The sequence below is a fragment of the Zalophus californianus genome, chromosome 11 (genome assembly GCF_009762305.2).
Source record: "Zalophus californianus isolate mZalCal1 chromosome 11, mZalCal1.pri.v2, whole genome shotgun sequence".
Lineage (NCBI taxonomy): Eukaryota > Metazoa > Chordata > Mammalia > Carnivora > Otariidae > Zalophus > Zalophus californianus.
The window spans coordinates 88,448,814-88,463,240 of NC_045605.1; the positions used below are offsets into that span (position 1 = coordinate 88,448,814).

General features: G+C 49.9%; 1 protein-coding gene across 9 annotated transcripts in view; it reads left to right on the top strand.

Annotated features, from left to right (window-relative positions):
- Window positions 1–14,427, top strand: part of PRR5L (proline rich 5 like) — a 148,509-nt gene that overhangs the window by 111,662 nt on the left and 22,420 nt on the right. For 8 of the 9 annotated variants that reach the window (XM_027578562.1, XM_027578555.2, XM_027578558.1 and 5 more), the window contains 2 exons: window positions 9,143–9,200; window positions 14,138–14,229. In XM_027578562.1, the coding sequence (XP_027434363.1) occupies window positions 9,143–9,200; window positions 14,138–14,229 (150 nt within the window). The remainder of the gene's footprint in view (window positions 1–9,142; window positions 9,201–14,137; window positions 14,230–14,427) is intronic. The other variant, XM_027578563.2, reaches the window with a different exon arrangement.

Here is a 14,427-nt window from a genome sequence, read left to right on the forward strand (position 1 = left end):
CAGCAATGGACTCCCATCTCCTGGGACCCAGACCCCCAACCCAGACATCTCTACTTACAAAGCCTTCTTTGTGACGCTGCTTCTGAAAGTGAATATTCTCATTTTGTAGCTTTAAAGAAAGAGTCACAAAAGAGTATCTTCAGCGAAGAATAATGAAAATGACCTGAGGTGAAGGCAGAGGGGAAGCAGGTGGAAAAACAGTACTTATCTTGTGTCTACACACACACAGGAGACAGGCGTCTGAGCCACAGAAGCACAGATAGATTTCCAGAAGACACTGACCCCCCCCAAAATCTGACATTTCCAGTATTTTCTTTTTCCCTCTGTTTTGCATTGCGCCTGGAAGGAGGGTTGGGGTTTCCCAGGGGAACTTTGTATCATGGAAACAGCTCTGTGGGATAATTCGTTCCTTATAAGTTTGGAAACCAATGATATGAAATGCTGTGCATTTTTCTATCACCTAATTAGCACTTAACCACCTTGGTGGTGCGGGGCATGGGGATGCGAGGGGTTGCAGATAGCGTTTTCTGTGTTCCTGTATCTGCTGGCGTTGCCGTGGCTGCTGCAAGCTTTCCCCTAAGCCCAGAAAGTTAAATTCCTTTTGGTTTTGCTTGATACAGAAACTCTGGGGCGCCTGGATGGCTCAGTCGTTAAGCGTCCGCCTTCAGCTCAGGTCATGGTCCCAAGCGAGCCCCGCATCAGGCTCCCTGCTCTGCAGGAAGCCTGCTTCTCCCTCTCCCACTCCCCCTGCTTGTGTTCCCTCTCTCACTGACTCTCTGTGTCAAATAAATAAATAAATAAAATCTTAAAAAGAAAGAAACTGTCTATCATCAGTGGCTCTGAATGAGATAGTACCTAGGAATGGGGGAAATTTAGTCACCCTAATGCCTAAAGGTGATGGATGGCCTGGTATCGTTTGATATAAAGACCTCCCCCCTACTGCCCATATCTGTGAGAGTCCCAGGAGGCCAGTTTCCTCCTTAGATCTTCATTATCAGGGAAGATTCACTGAGGGTTTATGGCAGAGCCAAAGAAGGAAACATTGAAGCATCGCGGCCACTGTGGAGTTGGAGATTGCAGGCAGAACGGGGATATAGATGCATACCACACTGTGTCGTGTTAACTGAAAACCCGAATGAATGGTAAAGGCTTCCAGAGAGGCCCAGAATAAGTAGATTTTGTAGGGGCAAAGATGGGACTGGTTAGAATCCACAGCTAGCTGGGTGGAGAGATGATAAAGAATGGGGAAAATCACTCGTGTGTGATTTTTTTTTCCCCCAAACCCAAATGGAATAGGGGAGAAAAGTTTCAGCTCCTCTTTGGTCAGCCTGGGAAGTCTTCTCCAACTGATGGGATTCCCCAAATAGAAAAAGATGATCAGGTGGACAGAGGGTAGCAAGGGATGGGGTGTTGAAATAGCTGAGCTCCAGCGAAAAGACAAGGAAGAGGGGAGGGGATGATGCCTTTAGGTGAGAACATTGTTACAGGTTGTGTTTCAGATTTGGCCAATACTTGGAAGAAAGGCATTGTGGAGTTTGTAAATATGTGGGGCGGCGTTGGGGGGGGGCGGCGCTGGAAGCTTTCCTAGGCTGCTGTGAGGGGAGAAAATGGGGTGGTACCCGTCTGGGGGCTTTGAGAAGGACTCCTGGATGTTTCAGGCTACTCTCAGTGGGGGGACGCCCGACAGCCCGCCCTGTTACCTTTTAGCAGCTTTGTGGGATAATTCTGTGCCATTATTTGAATATTTTTATTGGACTTTTCTCAAATTTTATGAAGATGAGTGGAAAGGATGGGTCTGGTGAAACTGATAACCATAAGTCTTCATATAATTGAGATCAAGATGAAACTCAAGGGGCACGCCGACATGGCAGGCCTTTAGCCTCACTGGCCTTAGGGTTCTGCACATTCAGTTGCGAAGGAAGGAACACATAGGGGCGAAATGCTGGACGTATCTCACCCGCAGATGAGGTGTAATTAATTAGGGATTTTATAATCCTTCTTAGCTCTACGGGAACAGAACTCCTCCTTATATCATGTAAGGGTCCCGTTCCACACGAGACGTGTGTTCAGGAAACCATTATTTATGAAATTGGGTGATTTCCTGTAGAGCCGGCAGCAGCCGGGCTCAAGGGCACTGATGGAGGGAGGGCGGCAGGTGTGTGGGGGGGGGAGGGGGTGCTGGAAACGCACGCGGTGTTCAGACACGGGGACACGTGCAGCAGTTCAGTGGCCCACAAGGAATAACGACTGAGTTGGAAGGGCTGAGAAATACTTGTTAGGCGTGGAAAGCAACAGGGCAACTTTTTCTGAGGCTGGCAAAGATCTATAAGGAGGACCAAAGCGATGACCGCCCCGACGGCTAACACTATGTCGCATTTATGCACCAGGCACTGTCTTAAGCTGCTGGCTCTCGGGAGTGTGGTCCCTGGACTGGCATCTTTATCGCCATCTGTGAGCGTGTTGGAAAAGCAAGTTTTCAGGCCCCACCTCAGACTCAGAGAATCAGAAAGTGTCCGTGATTCTGATGCCCACTCAAGTCTGAGAAACGCACTAAGCCCTTTCCCTGGGCCACGTTACTTATTCCTCCTGACAGCTGATGAGGAAGATTTTGCTCTTACCGTTTTACAGATACTGCAGCTGAAGTCCGGAGAAGGGAGGTTACCCAAGATCGCACAGCTAGGGAAAGGGAGAGCAGGTATCAAACCCAGGCCATCTGGCCAAAGGAGAAAAATCTTCTGGGTTCTACTTTAAATGTTAAAGGATGCCCTTATGACATCCTCTGAAAAACCCCAGGGAAAAGAAATTTCAGTGTTTTTAAATTTTATTTGTTTTGGTGTCCAGTGAAACAGACATGGACTGTTTTTAGGCTTCCTTGTAAAACAACTTTTTTAAAAAAAAGATTTTATTTATTTACTTGAGAGAGAGCGCACAAGCAGGAGGAGGGGCAGAGGGAGAAGCAGGCTCCCCGCTGAGCAGGGAGCCTGATGTGGGACTCAATCCCCAGACCCTGAGATCGTGCCCTGAGCTGAAGGCAGACGCTCAACCGACTGAGCCACCCAGGCGCCCCTAAAACAACTTTGTTAAAAGCCCCAGTTCACCCTCTTAATGACCACTGAAACGGTACTAAATGAAGAATTAGCATTTGTAACAAGTTTTAAATCTTCTTCACACTCCATCTGGGGATTTCCGTCTGGTCTCCTCATGCCCCCTCACACACACACACACCCCAGAACTGGTTTATTAGGAACTCTGTGGGCTTGGGGGTGAGTCGTGTTTATGAGCCTTCTTGTTGCTTATCTAGGAAGGTATCCAGGTTCACAGGAAATGCAGACATCCTTAGAGATGACGACTGAACTTTCAAAGTCGCAGAGGGGAAAAAAAGAGGTGGCCCACCATTTCCATCACTGGCTGGGTGCCAACGCCAGGAACCTTTGTAGACCTTGGTATCACTGGAAACATGCCTGAAAGTAGAATTGCTGGTTAACACAAGCTCTCAGGAGGCAGAGAGGGGAGTTGGAAAGAATGTCTCGTTTGGGAATGGAATCTGCTTGGGAGCCAGGTGTTTGCCTTGCTAGACAGTGAGTAGATAGCAGAGAGGGAGGCCCAGAGAAAGTATTTTTGGAGAGGCAGAATTTGGGACGCTGGTAGCAGGGTCGGGCAGCAGGAATGACCCGGATGGATGGAGGCTTTGTGGTGGAACTGAGTGACCTCACCCGAGATTGCTAAGCCAACGGCTCCCAGTTCGTGTGAACTGGAAATGGATCCCCTTTACTTTCCCCTGTGGGCAAGGACATAAGCAGTCTTTCCAGGTGACAGGGCAGGAGAGCATGACGGCTGAAAGCACCAGCCCTTCTGCCAGGTACATCTGGATCCCGGTCCTTGCTGGAACCCTTACTGGCTGGGTGACTGCAGGCATGTCACTTAACCTCTCTGAGCCTAGTTTTCTGAGTGGTAAGCTAGTTGTGATCATGATGCCTACTTCAGAAGGTTGTTATGGTTCCTAGAGGAGATGTTCTATATGCAAAGCGCTTGGTACAGAGGGAACAGTCAACATACGGTAATTTGTGTCTTTGTATTTTTCATTATCATTGCTAAAATATACCAGGGGCATAGAATGGGAGAAAGACCTGGGTTTAGATTCAGACCAACCCGGGTGCCGGTTCTGGTCTCACATTTGCTGGTTGCTTCTCCGAGCCTCGATTTCTTTGTCTGTAAAATGGGCACAGTTTGTGGCAAAGGTATCATGAGCTAGTGCATGCAGAGGGTTTAATACAGTGCCTGACAAGAGTAAAAATCAGTAAGTAACTCTCTTGTCCTTCCATCATCATCATCATCGTCACTCCTAAAGCAGTAGAAGAGGCGGGTGGCCAGTGGCCTTAACATTTACAAAATTCCCACTATATGGAAAGTTCTTTCCCCTGGGAAGGTGGGGGTCCGTGTCCTCCCCACCCCCAAGCCTAACGGGTTCCCTGTTCTCCTGAGACCCTCCAGTGGGGGCGGGGAGGTGCCTGCCTGACAGGAGGTGCACACTGGTGACAAGCCCACCTTCTCCTCACCTCCACTGCCTCTTCCTGCCTGTCCTCCCGTGATCACCTCAGTGGGATGAGCTGAATTTGTCCTGCCCGCTCAAGGTTGGGTGGTTTGGGTGCCTTTCCCCAGACAGCCTTGTTTTTTGCATTTTTCCTAGCTGAACCTCACTTTTCTATGGGCAGCCTATTTTTTGGATGTCTTAGAAAAAATAGACATGTCAGCTATTTCTCACATTTAGGCTCCTCTGCCCCTTCATTGAAATGCTGTGTATTCCACTGCTAAGTTCATTTCCGGGGTGGGGGCGAGGCACTAAGTAACCACGGGCCTCATTCCAAGTCCCAAATCATTTCCTAGGAGCTGCTATTTCATGTGTTTTTTTAGCTTGAAGCCTTAGGCCTGGGGAGGTGGGCGGAGGGGGGGCAGCTGCTGCCATGGGGCGGGGAGTGGGAACAGAGAAAAGTCAGGTTCTTTCCGGCTCTGGCCCCCCACGGCTCCATCACCACTGCCCACAGCGAGCAGGTACTCGGCACCTTCCAAAGTCAGGCACTTGTCAAGGGCTGGGAATGCTGTGCCGTGAGTTCTAGGGAGAACAGGTGCCTAGAAAGAAAGACCACGTGTGATGGATGCCCGATTCAAGGGTGGTTCTTCTCTCTCTCTTTTTTTCCTCCCCGCCTCTTTTAGGTCTCAGCAGCCTTAAGCTCCACAGATGTCCAGGTGGCACATCTTTAGGTGAAGTGACCAGCCAACAAGGTGGGCTTCATAATTTATAGGGCCCAGTGCAAAATAAAAATTTGGCCATGACCAACGTGGGGAAATCAGTCTCCCCTCCCTGTGGGCCTGCAGCTGCAACCCATGGTGGACAGGTGACCCCCCAAGAGATTGGCACCCTCAGTACACAGATCAGGGGTGGCCAAGAGCCCCCCCCCCGAGCCACCAGCACCTGAGCCACCCCTCTGCCAGCCCCGGGCGGGGAGGCCTGCCACCAGGCCCCTCCCCGGGATGCTGCAGGGCATGCACCCAACCTTACCCTCCCTGCACCTGTGCCTGGGCCCCACCGACAGGACCCTTTTCACCATCTGGGGAATAGGAGGACAGTGGGAGGTGGGCAGGATGAGGGAGACCCTGCAGCGGGGCCAGCCACCAGGGGGTGGGGAGCAAGTGTGGGATACCCCTCCTGGGGGGGTGGTAGGAGGCAGGACCACAAGGGAGCTGAGGTCCCAAGCACTTGGTACGTCCTCCATGGCCCTATCCAATTTCACTTACAAAACACAAGTTCAAAGATAATAAGAATTGAAACAATAACCGCAGAGCATTAAGCCCAAGTGGGAAGCCCTTCGGACCATGAAGCCTGCAGTCACACAGGACCCTAACCTCCACAGGGTCCTGCCTGACTGCAGATTCCCAGGAAAGAAGACCATTGGCTCAGTTTGGGGCCTGGGTCAGGGGTGGGGTTGGAACCAGGCCAGTCGGCTAAGCCGATGGTGCAGGCTGGGGGCAAGGCTTTTGAGCTTGCACAGTGGGGCAGAGGTCCATTAAGTGGATGACAGGTGCTTCTCTGGGGGCAGGGGCTGTGGGCTAGGCTGGCCCCAAAGGTCCTTCTTCTGTGCACACGTGCCAAATAAAATCTGGAGACTCATTTCCTGGAAAAGGAGTCCACCCAAATACCATCAAAACTGAGCGTGACCAGTGGATTTTGACCACAGGGCTGGGGAGATGGCAGCATGGCTAGATGCTCCCTCCAATCCCTTCCCTGAGCCCAAGTCTTTGTCGCTCTTATTTGGTCTAAGTTAAGGATTGCCATGCTGTGTATCATAAGAATTTTAAAAAGAATATTTTCTTTTCCATTTCTCTCTAGTCCACAAGTAATTTATTTTTCTTGAAAAAGAAAAAAATGTTTTGTTTTTTCCAAATGTCTCCTTGAAGGGGGAAGATCTAGGAGAGAGAAGGAAGGAGAGTCCGGGCCATCTCTTAAAGTTTATCCTTTAAGATCCAGACAAAGTGATTTTTACCGAGTGAAGAAATGTCAACAAATTTAGGGACGCTCTTTTTCCCCTTCTCCTCTCTCATACACATTCTGTCTCTTATCTTGATTTCTTAAAAGTTCAAAATGGTCTTTAGCACCAAAGAGGCAACATACACACTCAGCAAATGTTTATTAGCGTCTGCCGTGTTTGGGGCACTGTTCTTAGAGCCGTGGGCACTAAACTAAGAAATGGTCCTTAACCCCTAAGGACCTAACACATAGGATATAGGGTTTGAATTCATTTCTTTGATCAGCTGAGGATCTGACCTGGATCCTAGCACATGCAGACCCAGTGTATTTTCTCTCTCCATCTCCCACTACTTCTGGTTCTCCCCCAGCCCTGCCACTGAAAGTATAGATAACTGCAGTGATGGAACACACTCAGGAAAGTTGCATTAAGAGGGAGCCTTGATCATATTTGCAGGCGCATCGCAGAGACATGAGCTTTTGGAGAGTCGTGAAGCCGTTTTGGAAGAAGCCTGGGACACCCGTGCTGGTATTAGAGGTGGTGACGGAGAGTCATGGCATCAGGATCCCTCCCACAGAGCACCCAGGGATGTACTGAGAACCTCACCCGGGTTGGGGGGGCGGGCAGGGACTCACGCAGGGACCTAAGGCCACAGTTGCTCAGAAACATGCGGATAGAGCGATTGCCACCTGGGAGCACCTCTGTAATCTTTCCCGTCGGGCTCAGCTGCTGCAAAGCCTTGCTTCTGAGAGTCAAAATTGGGTGCCATGCTCGTTTCTTGCTTTCTGACCCAGAAGCTGCTGGGATTCATTTGCTAGGCTGGAAGGGAGAGGATGCAGTTGGGGTTTCACCTTAATTACCTGTTTGTTCCGGTTCTTTGTAAAGGAATTGATTTTTTTCTTCCTTTAACAGAGTTGGTGTTCTCCCATGAGATGTCACTCTAACTTGGATTTGGGGTTCCATCTTGAAACTAAACAGTGGCCGACTACTTTTCGAAGTTAGGTCATATCTTGTGAGGGTTGTTTTTTAAAGGTTTTATTTATTTATTTGCGAGAGAGAAAGCATGAGCAGGAGGAAAGGGTAGAGGGGAGAAGCAGACTCCCCGCTGAGCAGGGAGCCCGATGCGGGGCTCGATCCCAGGACACTGGGATCATGACCTGAGCCGAAGGCAGACGCTTAACGACTGAGCCACCCAGGCGCCCGTATCTTGTGAGTTTTAATAGGTTCTGTGAAATTTGGTTCATCTGTATGAGTCACAGGAACGTGGTAGTTCCTTTGTTAAAATATTTTAATATATTTGATGTAGGCTCATTTGTTACAGACTCTCTCTACCTCCCACTCCTTTTGTGAATAGACGAGAGAGCAGCTATGATCATCACTGCCCATCGCCGCTGAGTACGGACATAAAATACCGTGTGTGTGTGTGTGTGTGTGTGTGTGTGTGTGTTTACGATGACTAATTCTTACACGAACTTTATGATATTGCTGGTATGGTCCATTTTACAGATGAGGAACTCAGGAATCAGGGAAAGTAAGGCCAAGATCACACAGCTAGAATGTGGCCGAGCTGGGACTTGAACCCCTCTGATATCCAAGTTTTTTCCACTCTGCTGTGCATGCTCTTATCATCGTTGCAACAGGGTTGTAGGGTTTTGTAAAGGAGAGTACTAAGAAATGCATTAGGTTTTTTGTGTAGGATACATATCCCCATGGGCCCCCTACCCCATAAGCATAGGCCTTTGATAATCTGATATTGTGAGGTGAGGTGGAGGGGCATCAGCACATCCTTGCTCTTGGAGTTTCCGTGACCTGTGGAGAGGCTGCTCGACTTCTTATGGGACCCGCTGTAGCCCTTCAAGGGAAGGAAGGGGTCTGGGTGGGAAGACTTGTGGGAAGGCAGCAAAGCGGAGAGGAGAGAACATGGCTTCTGGCTGCAGGAAGACCTGCTCTGTCTCCTGTAGGCAGTGTCTTCCCTGACCATCAGTCAAGTAAGGGTAGTGGCACCAACTGGATGGGACTATCGGGAGGGTTGGAATTAGGTGAAATGAAGGATATAAAGCCTCCGACACACACAGAACACTCAACAGTTGTTAGGTGCAGTTGCAAAAGGACTTAACCTTTTTCTCTCTTTCCACAACTTTCCACACACACGCTCACTGGTGGACACATACCCATGGCTGCTTAAAGTTTTGCACATAGTCTCTTGCATGTTAGCATGAGAAACCCTAAATTTATCTTTTTAAAAAAAATATTATTTCTGCCTAATTTCCCATTACCTCAGTGCTCCCTCTTCTGAGTTTAGATTAAGGGCTTGAAGGACATTGGGTGTCAACCCCAGGCTTGCCGTAGGAGCCAGCCAAGAGTGAGGCATGCCTCCTTCCTGCTTGAAGGGATGGGATGGCAGTTGGGTTTGGCTCTTGTCTCCCTCTTTGGCTGTGGGATGTCTCGCTGACTTCTCCCGAAGCCTGATCCTCCAAGAGGAAAAAAGTCTCCTCAGACTTGGAGGCATGACTAGCCTACAAGTGCCTAGAACCCCACGCCCTCAGCCGTGGGAAGTGGAAGAAGGTTTTGTCACTCTCCAAAGTAGCCCAACACTTGTGTTCTTTGTTCTCTCTTGACAGAACCAGCTTCTTGCCAAAGGCCTGTTGTTCGTGGAGGAGAAGATTAAGCTGTGTGAAGGCAAGTACAAGGCAGCGCTCGTACAGCGGGCTCTGTGACTCAGCCCCTGATGTTTGGACAGCTGAAACGCTTCTGTCCAAAAGTGGCGGGCTCCAAGTGAGTGATTCACCCCTCCTGTTTCTCCTCCAGCTAGGCGGCAGCACTTCCCTTGGAGTCGGCCACTCATGGCGGTGCGTGTCAGATCTGTATTTTGAGAAGTCAGGTAGAATTGGGGTGGTCTTCTCAGAGACCTTGCTGAAGGTTCTCGCAGGATGCATACTGGTGGTCTCCTGTGAAGGGGTCAGTTACACTACAGATCCTGTCATGCCGTTCCCTCTGGTCTGATCCGGGCTATTCTTAATTGGCCTTTTTCATATTTCTTGAGGTCCTACATGACAGGAGGCCTCTACCCATTTGGGGGACATTATACTAAGCGGGCACCTGCTGCATGAGATATGATTTGATCGGCAAAGGAAGATTTCCTGACCTTAAAATGTTTTAGAGCCCACGGGACAGGATGGAAAGGCACCGAATGGAGATGGGAGGTGGGACCAAGGCAAGAATTGGCCAACCCCATGACTCTACCAAGGGCTACTCTCAGCTGCCACCAAGGTAGATCCTGATCTTAGCTTAACACCTATTGCTTGGGTGACTTTCGGCAAGTTTCTAGTTTCTTGGTTTTTTTTTTTTTTTTTATCATTTTTTAAATGATACGAGTTTAAAAGGGAGTATAGGGAGCGTAATCGGCATAGCACCATTATCTGCCACGCGGTAGTTCCACAGACTGATTCCTTCTTTTTTTTTTTCCTACTCTAGCCTAGAAACTTCTACCTGGAGGTCAAATTTACTACTACAGTTTACTACTAGACACAGACATAGCAGGCAGGAGAGCATGCCTTCCAACCCCCCACCCCCTTCCCTGGGAGAGACACTCTTGGCCAGTGTAGTATAAAGACGAAATAGGAGACAGATGAGAACTGGTGCTGGAACGGTCCAGTACCTGGCGCACAGTAAGAGCTTGGCAGACCTGTGGAGGAACAGAGGCTAGAAACTAACTTCTGTATGTCTGAGAGCTGACTGAGCCTGTAACCTTGTTTTCCCTCAATACAACTCTATTCAGGCTTTTTCAACCTTATAAATGCCCCCTAGCCTAAGGCCTTATTTATTTTTATTTTTCTGAGAGCGAGCGCACATGCGTGCATGCAAGCAGGAAGGAGGGGCAGAGGGAGAGGGAGAGAGAATCCTAAGCAGGCTCCATGCCCAGTGCCAAGCCTGATGCGGGGCTCAATCTCACAACCCTGAGATCCTGACCTGAGCTGAAATCAAGAGTCAGACGCTAAACCCACGGAGCCACCCAGGCGCCCTCCAGGGCCTTATTTTTGAGGGAACTGGCTTTGGCAAGAAGTTTGTGCCGCTTTTGCATGTTGGGGTCAGGCTAGTACCCAAGCGTGGAAGGTGACAGCCTCCGAAAGGGAGGGAAGAGAAGCACGGTCTGTGACCATGGTATTTGCCTGCAGGTCATCTGGGGAGTTATCACAAACTCCTGGAAACATGGAAAACCAGCTTCATGAAAAAGATACTGAGCAAAACCAGAGATTTAAGTGCTTTCAAGGGAAGGTTCAGTGCCTCTCATTCGAGTGACCCTCAACATAAATATATCTGGAGTGAAAGCTCAGGAATGGAGCTCCGGTAACCCAGGCAAACGAAGGTCCTCCGAGGTTCTGTGCTCAGCCCCCAAAGTGTGCTACGGGGCACCGGACCGGGTGTTCTCCCTGGGGTCCACTCTCGTCCTGGTGTCTGAGCGGCCCTTCTGCTCAGCAAAGGGGCCCGTGGAAAACCTGTAAGGGCCTTTCCTGTCTTCCAAACATCCCCACTTTTTATGTTATGTACTACAGCTCCAAGAGAGATTTTATTTGGCTAAAAGGATCACCTTGCTCTAAAACATAGTTCGGGGGGCACCTGGGTGGCTCAGTTGGTTAGGCGACTGCCTTCGGCTCAGGTCATGATCCCGGAGTCCCGGGATCGAGTCCTGCATCGGGCTCCCTGCTCAGCGGGGGGTCCGCTTCTCCCTCGGACCCTCCCCCGTCTCATGCTCTCTCTCTATCTCATTCTCTCTCTCAAATAAATAAATAAAAAATCTTAAAAAAAAAATTTTTAAAACATAGTTCGGGAACCACAGACAGAATCCATCCTTTCACCGGAAGGACCTCAGTGTTTATGCACGGGCACCCCGCCTCCCGGCCGCAGACCCAGCCCCCGCAGCTCTGACCCAGGTGCTGCTCTTCTGCGGGCAGGATCTGTCATGATAATTCCAGTAATGTTTCCCAGAGCTTTAGCGACCTTGACCCTGAGGAGCTTCTTATTCCCCTTCTATAGACATGTGGCGATCTAAACTCCTGTGGGACATTAAGAGGCCAGTTTCTGTAGGGTGTTCATCTAGACCCTTCCATCCAGCCGCCCTTCATCTTGGCAGGGAGCGAAGTCCTCTGGGCTGTTTTCTGAAGGTGAAGTCCCGTCCCTGTAACTCTCTCTTCCCCGGGGCTCCCCTGTTTTGTTAGCCTGTGTCTGTCTGATGTTCTCCTCTGAAAGCTTTCCAAAACGTCCATTACTCTGGGAAGTGTGAAGCCAGCAATTAGACGCAGGTTCCCAGGAGAGTTGCCTTCCTGCTGCCGGGTCGAAGGATTACCTCCTGTGCCGGCGAGCGTTCTGTTGGCGGTGGAGGGGAATAAGTGGGCACCCGCACTGACCTGCACGAGTCTCCTTCCTTTCTTCCATGTCGGGAAGGCCTCTGCTTGTCTTCCTCGTGGAAGCCTTAGGATTCAGGCCATCAGTAAAGGAGCTGGAAGAGCCCTTTCTCCTGTGAAGGATGTTATCCAGGTGCTGGGGTTTTGGGTACCAGGATGAGAGCTAACGTTTCAGATGTTCCTTCCGACCTCCCCGGCTCCTCCCTGCCACGAACTAGCATAGCCTGTATTTGAAAAGGCTTGTACGTTCAGACATTGATTGGTGGTCAACTATGTACCAGGTGCTTTGCTAGGTGCTGGGGACACAGTGGTGAACAAAGCCATCGTAGGATTCCCAGGCCCTCATGGAGCTCACGGCCACTGGTGGAGATAGACATTAATCAAACCATCATCAAATATAAAATTGTAATTGCAACAGGTACTAAGACTACAGTCTGTAGGAGCGGCGTTTGACCAGTGGGCGAGACTTCACTATAGAGGTGGTGCTGGAGCTAAAACTAGAAGGACAGACAGATGTAAGTTAGGCAAAGAGAGGGGGAAAGAACAGTCTAGGCAAAGGGACTAGCACGTGCAAAAGCCCTGTGGTGTGAAGGATCGTGGTGAATATGAGGGACTGAGGTATAATCCACATAGTTAGCGCCCAAAGGTTGAAGGGAAAGGTCAAGTTCAAGGGTAAGGTTACAGAAGAAGGAAACAGACTCCCCCCTCCGCCCCCCGGCAACCAGAATGCCTATATTGTGGAGGTTTTCTTGATCTAAGAGCAAAGGAAAATGTTGGAGCTAATTATTAAGTCCTGTTCTGTCTTGTCCCATATTTGGGTTAAATGGTAACTTCCTTCCACTCACTGGCCTTAGCATCTGTGAAAACCTGCACACTTGATACTTGCCATTCATTCACTCAAAGATTTCTAAAAATGGATTTATTGATCTGTCTGGCATCGTGCTAAGCACTAGAAATAATAACGGTGAGCAGGACAGACAGGGCTCACGTGTTTACTCCCGTTCCAGTGGAGGAGACAAGGGAAGTCAGTAAGTGATTCCAACCGAGTGTAATTAGCACTCCGGGAGGGAAATTAGAGGGTGCTATGGATTTGCATTTTCCCCTAGTGCGTTTCTCTCTGACCTTTCAAAATCTACACATCTTCGGCCCTGCTTGCTGCTAGTTATGCCCTTGCTCTGCTCTCTCCCGCGGCCACTGCTTTTATTGTCCATTAAATTAATAGGCGGAAGATGCTAAATGAATCTTTCAAGATCTGCTCAGTGAACTGGCAGTGTTTTGCCAAACGTATCTCTCAGTGTCTAATCTTGGCTGACCCAGTTTCTCTGCCTCAGATGAGCAAAGACAGTGCTCAATCAGCTGTGTCATCTAGGTCATTAAAAAGCAGGCACCGTGGGGGTCCCTCTCTGCCTGTGCCTGCCTTCCTGTAGGTGCAGAGTTCCTGGCACAGCCTTCCGGTGGCATTGTGTGACCCATGTACAGGCAGCCTGGGGTCAGCCTTCTGGGTCCCAGGGGTGAGAGTAGGCGCAGCATCAGGAGGTGGGCCCTGTGTTTTGCAGGTGACCACTGCAGAGCATGCTGTCCACCTCCCACCCGCCACCTGGCCTCTGGTTATTGGAAACCAGTGGGTGGAAGTGACAGTTTCTAGGCCCTTCTTTCCCCCTCCCTGTACTGACAGCTCGAATCCAGAATAAAACAAAAACAAAACACAAAAACAGCGTTGTCATGATTAGAAAATCAAAACAATAACTGTGCACATGATCCTCCCAGATTAAGTCTGTCAAGAGCATGGGTTCTGGAATTCCAGCTCTGCCTTCTGGCTGTGTGACGTTGAGCTAGACCCTCAGGCTCTCTGAACCTGTAAAATGAGGTCATAGAGTTTCCTCATGAAATGGCCTGTAGATAAGTAGTTTAGCACAGAGCCTGAGGATGTTGTAACCATTCTGGTGATGGCACCCATTGTCATGTCATTTCCAAACTTCAGCTCCTGTTTCTGGAGTGGGGGATAGAAGGCATGTTAGCCGATTTTCGGTTAAGTCTTCCCATCCAGTCCCACATCGACTTGTAGTAACGCCTCCGAGAGCAACTGTAGGTCACGAGCTTCTTCCCCTGGCCCCCCATGCTGCATTCGACCTGGGACTGTCTCTAGCCTCTCCTGCAAGTAATGACCAATTCTTTTCTTTCTTCCTCCCCTCCCATCTTCTCGTCCTCGTGTAGGTGAAAATCGCATTGAGGTTCTGGCTGAAGTGTGGGACCACTTCTTCACTGAGACTCTCCCCACCCTGCAGGCAATATTTTATCCAGTTCAGGTCAGTCTCCCTGAGGAACGACCTCCTGCCGGCCTCGGCACTCTGTCTCCTTCCTTGGCCTTTGGCCAGCTGGGGCCACCTGGTGAAGGGGGAGAGGCAGGACATTGGGCGCCTGAGTTGGCTGAGGACCTTGGCACTCTTTGGAGGGCTCTCTGGTCTATGTTTAGCATCTAACCTCGGGCCCAGAGGGAGTGCCTG